Source organism: Acanthaster planci, linkage group LG03 (genome assembly GCF_054643075.1).
Source record: "Acanthaster planci isolate LZ-2023a linkage group LG03, COTS_SCS, whole genome shotgun sequence".
Taxonomy (NCBI): domain Eukaryota; kingdom Metazoa; phylum Echinodermata; class Asteroidea; order Valvatida; family Acanthasteridae; genus Acanthaster; species Acanthaster planci.
The window spans coordinates 20,633,656-20,651,323 of NC_141779.1; the positions used below are offsets into that span (position 1 = coordinate 20,633,656).

The following is a 17,668-nucleotide window of genomic DNA, read 5'->3' on the forward strand; positions in this document are numbered from 1 at the left end:
CTGTGTTTTTCATCATCACTACCGGTATCCCTGTTTAGATTTATGGCGCATTTTGACAGTCCTGAGTTTGAATTTATAATCTCCCATCCCTTATTTTGCTTGTTTTGGTTTAACTAGCCCATTGGAAGTATGGCAGACACAGTAGGAGGGCGCTATCCGCCCAGAGTTAAAGTGCACCCTCACTGGCGCAAGAAAGACAGGCATGGAGGTGAGAAGCTTTCCAACCGGGTTCCTGCACGCATTCAGCGCACATGCAAAACTGTATGTTCCAGCATAAATTCCTTGCGTGTATTTGGCATTCCCTGCACCAAACTTGCGCGCCTACCAGGGAGTTGTACCGAAGGACCATCATTTTCATTTAAACACACCCCGTTTTGTTCCCCGGAAAATCGTCTGTTCGCTAATAATTCATTCCGCTTCAAACAGCGCCCTCCTATTATGTCTGCCACACTTCAAAATACCGGTAGGCCAACACTGGTTTGCTTTTGCAGTTGTACCCGTACATTCTGTAGCCCATAGCACTCTGCCCTCGGTTATGCTACCGATGTCCTTTGTATACTCACACTACGGGCAAAGTTCCAAGGGGCGTGAAGTCCCACGTCAAGTGGTACACTGGTAGGGTTTTACCATCCCCAAACCTCCACAGTGCTCCCAGACCGGATGATTTTGACAGATTTTGTTTAGATGACGTGTTGGATGAGGTATAGCAGTTCTCGGCAGTTATAGGCAATTTCAGCAACCAGAATTGGCCAATAGATGCAGCAGCGCCACACTAACTATGCATGTGATGGGCTTGTTATGTTCCTCTCTGGTCAAGGGGGGTATTGAGAATTGCCTTAAGTGCATGTGCATACACAAGCATGGTGCCACCGAAGGTATGGTATCTCCATAGAACTGTGTCTGTCTGATGCTGTGTTTTCATCACATCAATGCAGCCCTGTAATGCCACGTCGAAGCAGACTGTTTTCTCTTGACATTAATTTAAAAAAGAATAAACTTCAAAGAAAAAGGCTGTGGTTATTCAAAGGCTGTACTTTATTACTGTGTACACTGGAATGATCACAAGTATCATATTCAATCTCTCCGCTGGTAAACCTCAAAATTAATTCCATGAATGAAAAAAAAAAGAAATTAAGATGTATGTCCAAACACTCCGCTATCATCATTTATCACTACCAAAAGCCAATAAACTGATCAGAAATTAGCCATGAATGTAGCAGTTCAATGTATAAGATTTCTTCCTGATTATTTGAAAGTTACCATTGAATTGTATAATACAATATCGTATGATTAAAATGAGATTATATTAACACTACATTGTAAAGGATTACAGAAGGAAAATAAAAATCTGGGATGCGATAAGGAAGTGCTTCAGCACAAATGGGATTTTACCGTCAAAATTTCTGTACAGGATCAAATATGAATATGCATGATTTACAAAATGAAGTCGCTTCTAAAGGTGAGCATTCTAATAGCAGCAAATGAAAACTTGACAACTGCAAATAGAATCTTGGAACAATACAACCTAAGTTCACACAGTTTGAATTTTTTTAGGTTCTTGAAAATTCAAAAATTTCCTTTTCTCGCGACTATGTTAAAGCCTGAATAATAAAGCCAGAATACTCGTAACAGCTCAGTATTCCCACATCACACGTTTGTAGACTGAAACAAGTCATAACTTTTCCTTTGTTTCACTCTGTGATTCGACTACAAGAAGAAATAAACAGAGTTGGCAATACAAATTTTTGATAGAAAAAACATTTCATTTAGTAAACAAACATCATTTGATACACTGTTTGTAGAATCCTAAGAAATCTACCGTGTGGTATAATGTAAAAGGCCAAGCCTACAAATTATCAAAACATACCATGGAGATTCCCAAAAATATCTTACAAAATTAAGCAGGTACTCTTGAGTCGCTTGCAAATCAACAAAAGGCAGTGTCTAAAACAAAAAGAATTCATCCAGAACGGAGCATGTTTTCATCCTGTGAAATCCTCTTTCCTTGCACTGTCATACAGCTAAAGATTTTACATTTTCTTGTTGGGCAATGATTTAAATGCGAGTTTGATCTCTCAGCTCATTACTATCAAAAGAGACTGCCATCTGTAGTCTTACTAAGCAGATGAAACGATGGTTGTAAGCTGTGATGTCATTGGATACGGTTGTTCAAAACAGCTTGGGAGTGACCAATCAGCTCCCAGCTTGCTCAGTCGCACACTTCAGTGCGCCCACTTACATTTTGGCAACAGCTGCCTTTGCCTGCAAAGAAAAGAGAGAGTGTTTGATTTACATCAACTTGGTAAAATTTCAAACAGTTGCTATGGAAACCAATAATGGGGTCACATGGCCAAACTACTTCTGAGTAAATAGACAGTACACAAGAAAGTTTGATTATAAATGAATAAACTGACATCGTTTCCACTTGCATGTGTATTTATGCGAAGGTAAAACTATAATAATTATCACGAAGAGCTGCAAAGGGTCTCTCTTATGTGCATCAAAAAACGACCAAGTCAAATAATGCACTTGCAATTCACGTGCCGTCACAGTGTTAGGCTCTAATCTCAGAAACTGTTCTTTCCCAAACGCAGGTAAAGCAAGGGTTATCTTTCAGCTCAGGGCTGTCTTGTACTATTTACATGTACATCCAATCAACTTACAGCAACGGCTTTGTGCTCATCCAAAGCAGCCTGGAGACGCTTTCCCCATTCAGCGCTACACTGAGACCAGTTGTCAACCTGTTCACCAAAATAAAAATAAACAACCCAACACATTAAAGTAAAACATAAAATCATTTGGTCACAGTAAATATTTTCGGATTTTGTTTGCCGACCTTAAGCGAACCGGCTGTTTCTTTAGTACACCAGATACAATAATCCAAGGAAGCACAGTGAAGCAAAACCATGGGACCAGTTTTTATTTTCTTCAGAAAGTCGTCAAGCCTGCTAAAGAGTTGCAACAATCGACAGGGACTCAACCCTCACTTTCTGATCAACTCCCTGGACTTCAAAGGCATTGGCCAGTTGTAAATTTGTTTCTTCAGCGGTTCATTCAGTGTTTGGTTTGCTTCCGAAATAGTGTTGTGGTTGACTTTTTTTTCAAATGTCCACCTCCACTGTAAATTTTTATCATAGGCCATTCAACTCAAAGATACACATTTGTTGATGTTCATTCTGTTACAAGTGACTGAACTGAAATAATTTTGGAAGGACCTGTGATTTGCTTCGTGATGGATTCAACTAAAACACCACAGGGGAGAATTCAATTATTTTCCAACTGAGGCAGAGAAATGCTGACCATATAGAGCACTTTTTACTGCCTAGCATTGCTATGGTTGGCCAATGTTTTAAGAAATACAGTACCACATAGGTTGGTGTCAGATTTTACCTCAAACTGAACATTCATCAAAGGGATCATATTTTAAAATTTAGAACTAGCATTTTCTTCATGGACAATTTGACAGATTTTTAATACTTGAAAGTGAATCAGTCTTATTCTTTTGATGACTGCCATAGTTTTCTAGTTAAACTGACGGCGAGTCATAGATTTATTGACGGCCAGTAATAGGTTTACCAGCCACTGGCAGGCTAAAATGCAACTGATGTAGAAAGAGCAGACTCTACACAAAAAGGAAGGGATGGTGGACATTTACCGCTCGCTTCTGGATGAACTCCTGGGCATTCTTGAGATGGCCGGCCATGTTGGAGACCAGCGCATCCTGATCCTTGGGTGTCAGCACCTTGGACCAGAAGATGCCCGGCTGGGTGAAGTTGTCGTCGTCCTTGGTGTTGTAGCGAGCCACGTCACCGGAAATGGAGAAGGTCTGCTGGGCATACTTCAGATCGTCCGTAGGCCCGTTGAAGCTGTTGGGATAGTAGTTGGGAGCCCCATCTATCGCAGAAAGGAACGTTGAGGAAATACTAGTATCGTTTCTGGTAATGAAGTTTCCGGTGTGCCAGTAGAAGACATGTGGGTGGGTAGCTGAGCCAAGATCAGACCAACATGCTCATAACACAAAGGGGCAGAAGTCGCCCAGGATGTGGAAAGTTCATTTTCAAAATGCGAGAAGTGATCTTTGACACCTTTTAGAATTCCACCTTGACCTGACTGCCTGAATTCATTTAACAGATTTTATAGAGTTAAACATTATTTGTGTTTCCTGATCCAGAAGTCATAATTTAAGCCAAGCAGAATAATCCATTCTACCCGGGTATCCAACTTACAGATAAACATGAACTAATTTGAGAATACACCAAACATTTAACTTTTTTTCAGGTTTACCGTTTTTATTCCCTAATTTCACGACGGTGGAAAAATTTCACCTTGCTACATTGGACATATTGCATTTGGGATCCAAAGCTTTCGCATATTTCATGAATTCTCAACACATAATATGAAGAAGCTGAACTTGAAGCAACTGCGTTTACTCAGTGTCAATTTCCTGGAAAGCACAGCATCTTTTGGGCTGAGAAACATGTACAGTGGCTGGTGGTGCTTATTCACACACCTTCAACTTGGACCAAATTGCACCCTGGTGGGCCAACCTTGGCAATGCTTCTTACTTATAATTTCATACTGCTTATGCTTGGGTTTTATTCTAGCAAATTCAGAGAGGGACTGGGTCGTAAGGCAGAAGAGTGCGACTAACTCTGGTTGTCAGTGACACACTGCGGTCCATCTCTCTGGTAGTTGCGAGTCTTGGCCTTGTATGGGCAGTTCACTGGGATCTGCAGGTAGTTGGTTCCCAGGCGGTGGCGGTGTGTATCGGGGTAGGAAAACAGACGTCCCTGTAGGTTACCAGGCAAAATGAAAACAGCCTTGTTAGATGACTCGTTCAACTAACACCGTAATGTGAACTTCATTTTTTAAACAATCACACTTGTTACTCTGTACTTCATTCAAAATTCATCCCTTGCCATTTGAGAATACCAAAAAGTGGTATAAAAAACCAAATGTTTCATGTCGCTTCATTTCCTCCACCTAACTAGAACATTTAACATGTCGGTAAAAAGTCAAGCAAATTTATTTGAACATATTGTTATCTAACACCTCCTACCACCATCAGAAAATCCTTGAATTTTTACATCCCCTCCCTCTTCTAGAAAAAAAAAAACCTGACGCCCCAGCATGACTCCAACCTGCAACATCTTGTCCGGTGAGGGCTCAATGCCGGGGATCATGTGAGCTGGTGCAAACGCAATCTGCTCCACTTCGGCAAAGTAGTTCCTGGGGTTGAGGTTGAGAACCATCTTGCCCACTGGGATGAGCGGGTACTCTGCCTGTGGCCACACCTGTTTGGCAAAAATGTTCAGGTTTCAAGTTACCTCCATTTCTTGTGCTTTTTTGAACACTGGATGACTGGCGTTTGACATTTGGGGTCAATGGACCAGATCTCCTCTGGCTTCTACTGAGCCATAGTTTCAGTTTCCTACGATGATCATCTTGAGATGCAAAGAAAATACTACCATTGCACCACAAAACATCACAATGAAACTGAGGAAAAGTATACAATGGCCCCACCTTGGTCAAGTCAAATGGATTGTCCTTGTGCTGCTCTGCTTGCTCAAAGGTCATGACCTGGATCTTCACGGTCCAAGATGGCTGCAAGGTGAGAAAGTAAAGAAATGTATGTCAACAAAAGCAGCCCAACTGAAGTGGAGAGGAACGACAAAGAGAAAAAAATCTGGCAAACCTGTGCACAATGTCTGATGTACTCACAAAGTCTTCCTTGGAGATGGCATTGTACAAGTCGCGGATGGCATAGTCTGGGTCGCCTGAGGCCAGAGCTTCAGCTTGGGCGGCGTTCAGGTTACGGATGCCTTGGTCAGTCTGTGGACACGGAATGCAACAAAGTGAGGACAGTCAGTGGACATGGAATGCAACAGAGTGAGGACAGCATGTGGACAGGAATGCAACAGAGTGAGGACAGTCTGTGGACAGGGATTGCACCATAGTGGGGACAGTATGTGGACAGGGATTGCAACATAGTGAGGGCAGTCTGTGGACAGGGAATGCAGCAGAGGGAGGACACTCTGTGGACAGGGAATACAACAAAGTGGGGACAGTCTGTGGAGAGGGATTGCAACATCGTGGGGACAGTCGGTGGACAGGGATTGCAACATAGTGGGGACAGTATGTGGACAGGGATTGCAACATAGTGAGGGCAGTCTGTGGACAGGGAATGCAGCAGAGGGAGGGCAATCTGTGGACAGGAATGCAACAGAGTGAGGACACTCTGTGGACAGGGAATACAACAAAGTGGGGACAGTCTGTGGAGAGGGATTGCAACATCGTGGGGACAGTCGGTGGACAGGGATTGCAACATAGTGGAGACAGTCTGTGGACAGGGAAGGCAACAGAGTGAGGACAGTTTTTAAATATGTACATGTGGTGAACGTACACATACACTGTACACGTCTGCAAAAATGCAGGCACACTATGGCACACAGAATCCAGATACACATAGAGGACCTGAGGTACCAGTATTGTTGCCAAGTCCTCATAAATCAATTGTTTGGATAAAACACACAGACTCAAACAAATGTGTGTCATCTTGAAGAGTGCACAGCAAAACATTTGAGACTTAAAAATGTTAAAAGAAAAAAAACGCCAAAAGTGGACTACCATTCGATACCTCTGACTAGAAGATTCTGCAAGGTCACACTGGCAAATAACTAAATGTACATACATGTACTCATGTTCATTTGTTGTACAAATTACCAAGGGCCAATTACACCGAGCTGCTCAACACAGGAATTGGCTGAGCAAAAGAAAATATGTGCTAAGCAAAAACTGGTTAATACCGACCAAAGTGCAAAGTCCTGCAATGTCTATGACTTGATACCGTTTCCCCACTCATTTTCGCTTAACAAAAAATCTGCTACATGTATGCCATGCTTTCTGCTTCATAGGAGACTCCGAATATGGGCCCTCTCAGGTACAAGTACTGTACACGTTTGAGTCTTAAAAGAAAGTGGGCTTGGTACCAAGTGGCACTTGAGCAAGGACACTTCAAAACAAATGCCGCAAATCAAACAATAGATTGGACATATCAGATGTCACAAGACTGAAGTTGGATCCAAGTTAATCAGAAGTTGACTTTCCACTTATAAGCTGGCGAACCTATTTGTGGAGAGCGCTGATAACCCAGAAATCAAAGTTTACTTTATATCTTTGAAATCTAAGGGGAAATGATTGTCTCAGTACGTGCAGCTGTCAAGCCAAAACTTTCTGGAATGTTCTGCTAGTTACAAAATGCAGGCTACACACGGTACTTTCAGTGGCAACTACTTTACCAGTGAGCTGCAAATAACTGTGAAAAACGCTTAGCAGTCGTGCATTTCTCTACTCATAAATGTACATGTACATCTCTGCACACACTGCTCTCTACCACTGTCTGACTGTCCAGCACCCATTAATAATGTGATTATAATAAGCCTTCTGTGCTTGTGGCACTTCCAAAGGAGGAAGCAGACAGGTTGAAGGTTTTTTAGCATGCCCACGAACCCAAACTTCCTTGCTATTCCTTTTCCCCCTGACATTGAAACACGTGTGCTGATCACTGTGAAAAGCAATGAGGTTTTTTTAAGGTGGGAAAGATTCTTAACGAGGTAGCTTACGAAAAGGAAAGCCATGAAATTGGGCCCTGATGGTGAGCACTTTTACATGTACACATGCATTATGTGCACATGAAACTGTATGATGACATGTACATCTTTCATACAATTTCATGTGCCGGTATATGTGCAGGTCAACATGTACATGTACATGCATGTGAACAATCTATGCATGTGAAATAACACGGTCGTCTGCTGCATGTCCCCTGCATCCTGATAAAAAATGACCCGACACAAATGTTGAAAGGCTGATTGAAAACACTGGCCTTATTGTGTGCCGCTGGCAGAAACTTAAAACAAATAAACAGCAATTCCAAAGTACAGAGCTGATAAAAACCTGTGCCTGACAAGGCCGACAGGACAGGACTACATAATGCTGAGGTTACACAAGACAATTGACCCGTGGGTAAATATAGAGAACATTAGGCAGGATTTAGCACGTAGGCACGGCAAAATACATTCTAAATCTGCGAGTCTCAGATTACAAAAGCTTGCCGAGGTCTATTCCAAAGATCAGTAACTTCTTTTGGGCCTCGTTCGATCCCAAAGGTATTTGAACTTTGAGCAGAATTTAACCACTTAGCGCTGGGGGCATTTATGAATGTTGATGATGCTGGGACGGGATAATTTTCTTTTTTTTTCTGTTTTCAAAATTCTTTACAAATTCATATCTTCATTTACTGGACACACCCACACGAAGGATTGTCTGGTTTCTACTCTAATCTGACAGACAACATCTACTGACGCTGGAGTATTCCAGCCAGGCCAGGTATTTCAACCTAATAACGGGGCAGAGAAGTTCAGTTTTGCAGCAACAATGCCTGGTGATTCAATGCTTGTTTCTTCACTACTTTTCCCACGCATTCCTGATTTGTGCATGGCGACTGACCTGCAGACCAAATTGCGCTGATTCATGTCAACCAATATTTCACTCCTTCTTGTCCTTCAGAACAGAAGGGAAATTATTTGGAGTCCAAATACTGACCAAACAAGCTCTGCATGTACAAATAATCAGCGCCTGAAAGGATCCGTCTTTTGCAAACACTGGTTTTATAAAAACAACCAGGTCAAGGATTCTATTTCAGCAAGTGAACTTGTCCAAAAAAGTAATGCGATCAACAAGGTGGACAGCCATTACGCGCCGCTATAGAAATGGGGAAAGCACACACAGGACTAGAGATAGACAAATTAAAAATGTACTTATCTGATTGTATATGTCCTGTATCCCAGAAACAACACAATCAACAGGGTTTTGGAGGGGATGCCAAAACCCTGTATTTTGCTTTGTTAAAGCCCTTTCTAAATCTTTCAGGACTTTGACAGCTGGTTACTTAACCAACTGATACATGTACATGTGTGAACAGGATCCTGGTTCACCACCGAGGGCTGGATAAGCTGCAACCAAGGCCTCGGCTACACTTCAGATTAATGACCAAACATGGCATGGGGAGAAATGACTTAACAGCTTGCAAAGACAACATACTTATTTCAACAGAATTAAACAAGTTTTTGTAACGTGCATTTCTTTATTTCTAACGACCTGAGACTCTCAAACCCCACTTGTAGGTTTTGTCAAGCATTGGCTGATTCAGTCCCATTATGAACTTGTTGTTCAACTTTGTTGGATTCTGGAACAAAGGCCTAGGGTGATGGAGTTATGTACATGTACATGTTAGATTGTGCTTGATTTTGCCAGATTTGGTAGTCTGCAAGTCACTGATATACTGCCAATACCTATTCATGCTAAATGGCTCCAACCTCATCACTGTTGTCTTGTTGGAGTTGAACAGAGTCTGTCTAGCCACATCCAAGTAATTACAGTGAAAGTTGTATCTGTCAAAGTTTGTTTGGTTCAGTACTGTTTCTAGAACAAAAGCCTACGGGGTTAGAGTTAAAGGTCCTTACACAAACATCCCTTACAACTGTAAACAGTGACACTCTCATGGTCCAGTTTGATGCCCACCCATTTGCTGAACTTTGCTGATAATCATCTTTTATATTTTTTTTGGTTCTCAACATTTTAAAATACTTTCTATTGGCAGTTTTGTCATTCACCGAAGTGTACTTATGATGTACACTCAGCTTACTCTGGTGGGATTCATATCCGCTGAAAATTTTAACAAGCCCTAGGACCACACTGATATAAAGTGTTATGAATATATGTCAGGGAAGGGTGAAACCCTTAAATAAAATTTCCATTTCCCCAATGCAAAAATTACTTCATCTGAATACGTTACGTCAATAGTGTCAGTGCTCACAGAATGCCGTACAAACCTTGAGGTGGAACTTGCAGTAGACACCCTTCCCGTCCTTGTTGACCAGCTTGAAGGTGTGGCTGCCGTAGCCGTTCATGTGGCGATAGCCGTCGGGGGTCCCACGGTCACTGAAGAGGAAGCTGACCTGATGGGTGGACTCAGGGCGCAGGGTGATGAAGTCCCAGAACATGTCAGGGTCCTGCAGCCACAGGTCAACAGATTTGGAAGAAGATGATCGGTCAGAAAAAGTGAAATATTGATAACAAGGACTTCTCACTGCTTCATTATTTTTACAAGGATCACATCCATAAATAAAGTAACAGATGAAGCGACCAACAACCGTTTTCAAAAGTCAACTGAAAGTTGAACAAACCTTGAGATGGGTGACTGGGTTCCTCTTTTGGGTGTGGATGAAGCTGGGGAAGAAGATGGGGTCCCGAATGAAGAAGATCGGAGTGTTGTTGCCCACCAGATCCCAGTTGCCATCCTCGGTGTAGAACTTGACAGCAAAGCCGCGGGGGTCGCGGGCAGTGTCAGCTGAGCCAGACTCGCCACCTAGGAATGAAAAATAAAGCAAGGCCTCATTGCCGGGCAGCTGCAACAATGTGATGTACGGCTAGGTTTACTTCACAGTAAAAAAGGATTCCAAAGGTTCCAACTGGCATACTGCGGGGCCAGTTCACACTTAAAGTGAAAGCGAACGCAGAGCTAAATTGACTTCAAGAAACATTTGTTGCAATATTCGCTCAAGTTGAAATGTGTCCAATGTTTGCACATTCGCGGCACGAAGAGTCAAGCTAACATGACAATATCCACTTCATCATCACTTTCTCACCACATACAGTAAGACCTGGCCTTTACACAGTTACCGGTAGCTAAAGACAGATGTGGCTAACTGCATTTTTTCGCAGTCACCTACTTTTTATGAAGTGCTAAGTGCTATTTTTTTCCTTCTCACCAACTGCTCACATTCATAGTCAAAAATGGTAAATATTTGCCATGTGGCCACAATGGCAACTGACAGCCAGAAGCCATATTCCTTATGAATTTTGAAGAATACTGCAGTTCTAGGAGCCGTACACAAAGATAGAAATTTCAGACGTGACTTGGCCGCAATCTTTCCACCAGCACAAAGGGCACACCTGGCATGACCTTGTAGTTGATGCAAGCGTATCAGCAATCACTTTTGTCACTAGGGCAATTTCCGTAACTGTCAGAAGTATGCCAAAGGATTTTTAATGTGTGATCTTGATACGGGAAAGGATCAGGAGAAAAACTCACTATGAATCGTCATCTCAAATCTCAATGAGAAAAAAAGAGGAGGGAAGACGAAACCAACCCCACAATTAGACTATTGAGAGAACCTCTTCTGGAGCTATGTCATGACCATGGGAACTATCCAAGCTGCAGCCTGGTGAACGAACTTACCGACGGTAGAGAAGCGCACAGCGACCGGGGTCTTCTTGCCAATGGACTCAAAGACGCAAGCCTTGGTGTATTCGCTGATGTCATGGGTCACCTCAAAATATCCAAAAGCACCTGGGGGAGAGAGCAGGAGAAGATGAATGACTTCGTCAGTCGTTATTTGCAATAAAGATTGCTTGATTCTATAATCTACCCTATAAACTACAGAGTTTGAATAGATACTACCTGAATGAATCCCAGAGGAGGGTCAAATTCCTCTTCAAATTCTTCCTTTTGAAAGACGTGCTCAAACAGACTGAACAACCGGTATTTGGTGCTGGAAAATGCCTCACGTCATGCCAAGATTGCTGTGCTGGGACCACCTAAAGTTAATGGCACTACCTGGGACCACAGCTTTGTGTCTGTGTCAAAATTAAACATTGAAGTTGCATTTTCTGGCAGGATTTTGTTGTGAAAGGCTTGCTGGTCCTGAATCTACAAACTCTGATGTGATTCGTCAAAATTAATCCTAAGGTTAAAGAAGATCTTCTGATCACATACAAACATTATGAACAGGTACATTACATCACATACATATGGACACCACAAACTAATTTAGAAAGAGCCTGATCATCCTCAAAGTCACTCTCTTCAAGTTTGAGCTGTGCACTGAAAACTCATTAACAGAAAGGGGCAGGTACATGTACGACACAGCTCAATCTATGGCATTCTGTCTCCCACTGACCTGCCCCCTTGGCATGCACGACGCGCTCAGGGATCCTCTCCCGGCCAAAGTGGGACATCTCGTCCGAGAAGGCGAAGTCCTGCATGAGAACCGGTCCCCGTGGCCCGGCCGTCAGCGTGGCCTGCTTGTTGTCGATGGGCATGCCAGTTGACGTGGTCAGCCGGTCCATCTTGTCCTGTGCATTGGGCATAGGGTGGAGTACATAATCATGTATCATTCAACAGATAAGCCCAATCAATCAATCTACCGGAAGTATACAGGATGGCAGGTGTGGATTGTTTTCCCATACTTATTGGAACTCTCATTGCAGATCTTGGTCTATTTCAAGGACCACCAATCATATACAGTAAGCCAAGGAGTGTGGCCTAATAACGGTAACGTTCTGTGCATGACTCAAGAAGGTCCCAGGTTCAAATCGGAATGGTTGCGACAATTGGTTGTGGCTGTGGGCGAGCCACTTCACCACTGCTTGCCTCTATCTCCAATTCTCCATCCAGGAGTATACATATGTATCTAACTGGGTACCAGCATCAGCTAGGGAACAACCCGCAGTAAGACTGACCTCCAATGGGGGAGGAGGGGGAAGAAATACTGGTACTGGTATTCTCAATGTTTCATCATTGGCGTGATGAGCCAAATTGGCTCAGAACAAACTTGCGACTTGTACATGTACATACCGGTATGTACATGTACTCAAACTGTAACAAGTAACTTTTGATCATACAACACTTTACAGGCTAAGTGTATGTACAGAAATGCAGGCCTCAACCTTACCGACAGCACTAGAACTACACACAAATTCTAGTAGAAACTGCTGGGAAGTGAAAGTTCCTATGGACTATAAAAAAAAATATAAGCTACCGTACATGTAACTTGCCTCGCAGGCCAGTTAAACATAAGATTACAGTTAAGGCCTGATGTCAAATCTTTGAATGTACATGTATGTGTGTGGAGACTACACATTTTCAGAAAGAAGAAAGGCTTTTGGTAAATATCATCTTTCTTTGTCTTCATTTTGCAATGCCCTTTCACATAAATACATTACCTGTTCAGCCCAATAAGGCTACTGCTGCATTAGATGACTGAATAGATAACAAAAGAACATCAGAAACCTTCCATCACAAAAGCTGTGCTGGCGTTCAGTGTTGGACCCTGAACAATACCTGCACCGTAAGTGGAGGGAGGAAACATGTACGTGTACATGTACATGATGTACGTTTGTACAATGTACACTGTATTCTTGGCTGTACAGTATATGTACATGTATATTATTGTTCTGTAGGGAGACATAAAAATGACAAACTGTGGCAAAATCAAACGTTTAAGTACAGCCTCCAGGAACTGCAAGTACACATGCTACCCCACCCACACCCATAAATGCTACAGTCACATACATGGACAGTACATGTACCAGATTTGTATTGTTTAAAAATGAAATACTGGTACAAAAAGGATATTAACAAGATACATGTACATACATGTACATGTACATTGTATGGATTATTAACATACATGGGTATGGTACATATGCACATGAGTAAATATCATGCGCACTGATACCCAGTAGGCCCTACCGGTACATGCGCAATTCTGAAACCATCCAGTTGAAAAATTCTGTTTTTACATACATACTTCAAATAATGCAATACTGTAATTTCCATAAAGAGGCGATTTTCTAAATTAGTTCTCTCGGACTGCTTGTAAAGTTACTGGATCCATGAGTAATGCATATATTGCATTACGTCACATCCTCTGTTTCCGTGGTTTCTACTGAATCACTGCAAGATTTGTGTTTGGTTCAGTCAAGTACATGTACTGTACTGTGTGACTGGTGACTTTGCAAAACAAAATTCCAAGACTTGAATTCCTTATGAAACAGGTACAAAAGTTGTTTCCTGGCACAAGGCCACACAGTGATGTCATATACTGTCCTGTTTCCTGACAGTTTTCCCATGGAAATCTCCACTTTCATAACCAAGGTCATGCAACTTTTCAAGCATGTACACAGCACGAGTTACAAAACGTACACACCGAGTCCTCGTACCATGACCTCATGGTAGAGCCCTTCAATTTATTAATGCCAAAGTGGGGTACCGAGCATAATGGCAAAGCTGTACAATTTTTCTGTAGACTACAATGTGATTGTTGTATCTTAAGGCTATAGACAGGTGATTGTTTGTACATTTGCCAAATTTGCCACAACTACATGTACCTGTATGCTTATACTGAACCATCACCACACCAAGACTGACAGTCATTTACCCATCCAAATACTGTCTCTCCCATCAAATAGTGTGTACATGTATGTACGGCTAAATAGTTACAGTACGGTGTACTAGCACAATATACATGTACATCAGGCGTAACGTTGAACAGGAAAATGTAAGGTACAGATGCTGAGTACGTAAACCTACACTCTGTACACGGTACTTGCATGCTTCCCTTTCCTATGCTTTGGTATACCATTGAAATACACGTAAAATCCCATGTACATGTACATGGTTAGCGTACATGTGCACATTACATTTCCCAACTGCGCTACATACATGTAGGCCTACACACACGGTACATGTACATGTTCACGTACACAAGGGAAATTACACCATGGAAATGGAAAGTAATGAGCCAGTTACAGTACAGGTGTACGGGCATGCATAAAACCAAGTGTTAAATACCTGCGAGACTGAGTTTTAGTAAACTGCAAGAAGCTAGGATAAAAACATGTCAGGCCCAACATATTTTGACAGTATCACTAATTGTAAATGGCATTGCCAAATTGTTTCAAATGGAATACATGAACAAGTACATGTACGACAATATGCTTGTTTATTTCTCCCTTCTGCTGTACATGTAATATACTTCAGATGAAGTGTCACAGGAACCCGCATGCATGACATGACAGGAAAAGTATCCATTCAACTTTGCATGTGGTGCCCTCTTATCAATCCTTCACTTTTGTTGTTTGTCAATTTCCTTGAACGCAAGGAAAGGGCCATCAAACACACCTCTGACTGTAATCCTTTGCAGGGAAAAGGTCAGTTGCTTTGGTAACAATTGACTCAGGGTGGCACTTGTTTACCCTTGAACTTTCTGGTGTTTTTTGGTAACAACCCATATGTATATATGTACATGCATGTACATATTGATCAATATCAAGTACTCCGTACATGTACGTGTAGGTACGTGTTTACGTGTGTCTCTGTGTGTACTCCACCAGACAAATTCAACTTTACACATTCAGCAATTGTTCCCGGAGCTGTACCTTAAATGAAACTTTATAAAAAACTTGGGGGGCAACCTTCACAATTTTTGTGACAACTGAACATGAATGAAACATAAAGCATCAGAAAGACATGTTTTTACAGACTCAGATGTGCTGAAAAGGTTTGCATTCAAAGTACATTTGTACACAGCACATGCACGCACCCCCATGAAACTTAGGCCTCATTATTTAAAGTTTGCTACACTAGCTGAATAAATGGATGGAAGATAAAAGGCACTTGCAACCAAAGGGGTTCACTTGGGTCAAGGCACAATATCAATCTTTGCCAGATCAGACGAACAGGGTCAGATCCCGTCAAAAGAGTCAGGCTATAAATTTGCCCACCGAGCAGCCCTGGATGCAAATTCAGCGGCCCCAGTGGAATAGGCCAAGTGAAAGAATAAACAACTGGCATCAAAACATCTATTACGTACAGTACATGTACACAACTACACACGGGTACCAGTTCAGACCACTGAACTTCAGTGTAGCCCCGCCCCCTTGAGCAAACAATACAGACTGTAGAGAACTCATAAATACTGTCATTTCTGTATTGAATAACCTATCCAGGCAAGTAGACATACTATAGTGACTTGCACTTTTTATACAATGTAGTTTTTTCTTACAAGTAGAAATGCAAGTCATGGGATTATTATACAGCTTTACTTTCATTCACTGATGCAACATTATGAAAAAATCCTGTACATGTACATTTGATCATGAATACTAACAGATGAACAAATGTGATGTTCTTTAAACCTAGCATGCAATACATCCACGTACAGTACACGTACACGCGTAGTTCTGTCCCCCAAATACTTTTTTAATATAAAAACTTCCTTTTGAAACTTAATTCCTTTGTACATGTACGTGTTAACTGTAAGACAAAAACCCAGCTTTTTTACAGGCACTCTCTTCCATTTCTTTTTATTTTAGAGGGTACCATTTCTACCTCACTTGAAACAATGACACTGACAAAAGGACAGGTTCAATTGACAAAACATGATTTTGATGTTGGGCAGGGTACTCTGCATCTACAGTACAATGCTTTGAGGTCGCAATAAGGCCACATGAAAAAAATAATTAGTTTAGCATCAGCGCCCACCTAAAAAAATCTTGCCACATATATATTTTTTAAAGTGATCTTTTCTGATGTCCTTAGCCATTCCCCGTAGTTTCTGCAATGCCCACACAACCTCGTTCACGCACAATGTGCGACCTGAGTACATACACACAATGTCATGTGCACCTCTGTGAATGAGTCTGAAGTGAACATTGCGCTTTCGTTCCGTGGTTGCAGCAGTCCAGATCAGCATGCATACCAAAGTGTTTCTAAAAAAAAAACCCTCCTCCCTCCTCATTTTTTGCAAATAGTACCATATAGGTTAAGAATAATATGTGACTTCTTGACATTTTGTGTGCTACTGGTAAACCATAAAAGCAGTCTTATCCTAGATTTTGCAGCATTCACACACGTATGCAACCCAAATGGGAGTGTACATGTACATGCACTATTAATATTACACAATATGGGCAAATCACAGTATAGTGGGCCACCACTTCTTACATGAAAAACAAAACTTTCTTCCCTGACAATCACCATGCTGCCATTGCCACACACAGCTCATGAATAATTTTGTCAACTGTTTCCAACAATGCTCTGTGACAAATTATGGAGGAATAAGAACACATCTGACATCCATGTTGCCAGTTTTATTATAACAAACACTAGATGTGACTAGTCTAGGGCAAAGTATACCGGATGGCGGTAGACGATGGGGAGATCATCTGTCATGTTTGCAGTAGCATGTCGAGGATTACAAAGTTAGACATAAAAATGTGACCAGCAGATAGGCCTAGCCTACTTCTCTATCTTTCAAGTTTGACGTTGTGTTATTTCAATGATTAGATTGCTGATCAATCAAAAAATGACCACGCCTGGTAGGGTCAGTTTAGACTGTAGTTATGGCACAGTACGATCAGGTGAATTGTCGAAGTGTCATGTAATGTACATGTATGTAAATGCAAACAACCTGGTGTTTTTCATGTCACTGATGATATCGCTCGAGCGTGGGCTGGGGCCCCTAAACCTAAATGGTTTGGCGAAATCTTACCAACGTCTTCTTGTATTCCTCCATCTGATTCGTAGCCTTGTCCCGACTTGCCATGGTGCTTGATGATACTCGTGATAGCAGCTTCTAACAGTAAAACAGCTCCCGATGCAGACGATGCGACACCCTGGCACAGTACGTCTAACACTCTCAAGCGATACGATGCAAAAGGCAGAGTGTACGGAGTTTCGTAACGACAACTAGCTACGCTAGCTGGCCGCAAACATGTACAAAGGTCATCTACATGTACTTTAAAGTGGATTTATATTCCC

The 17,668-nt window shown here is 41.9% G+C and overlaps 1 protein-coding gene across 1 annotated transcript; it reads right to left on the reverse strand.

The window, feature by feature from the left end:
* Positions 1-1,012: 1,012 nt before the first annotated feature.
* On the reverse strand, positions 1,013-17,578 carry LOC110989757 (catalase-like). Its single transcript, XM_022254371.2, has 12 exons — positions 17,400-17,578; positions 12,024-12,198; positions 11,303-11,413; positions 10,248-10,429; positions 9,894-10,073; positions 5,722-5,832; positions 5,524-5,604; positions 5,142-5,294; positions 4,652-4,790; positions 3,656-3,894; positions 2,664-2,741; positions 1,013-2,262 (listed from the first exon to the last, which is right to left on the reverse strand). The coding sequence occupies exons 1-12, from the start codon at positions 17,451-17,453 to the stop codon at positions 2,236-2,238; spliced, it is 1,530 nt and encodes a 509-aa protein (XP_022110063.1). The 5' UTR covers positions 17,454-17,578; the 3' UTR covers positions 1,013-2,235.
* Between the last annotated feature and the right edge of the window lie 90 nt (positions 17,579-17,668).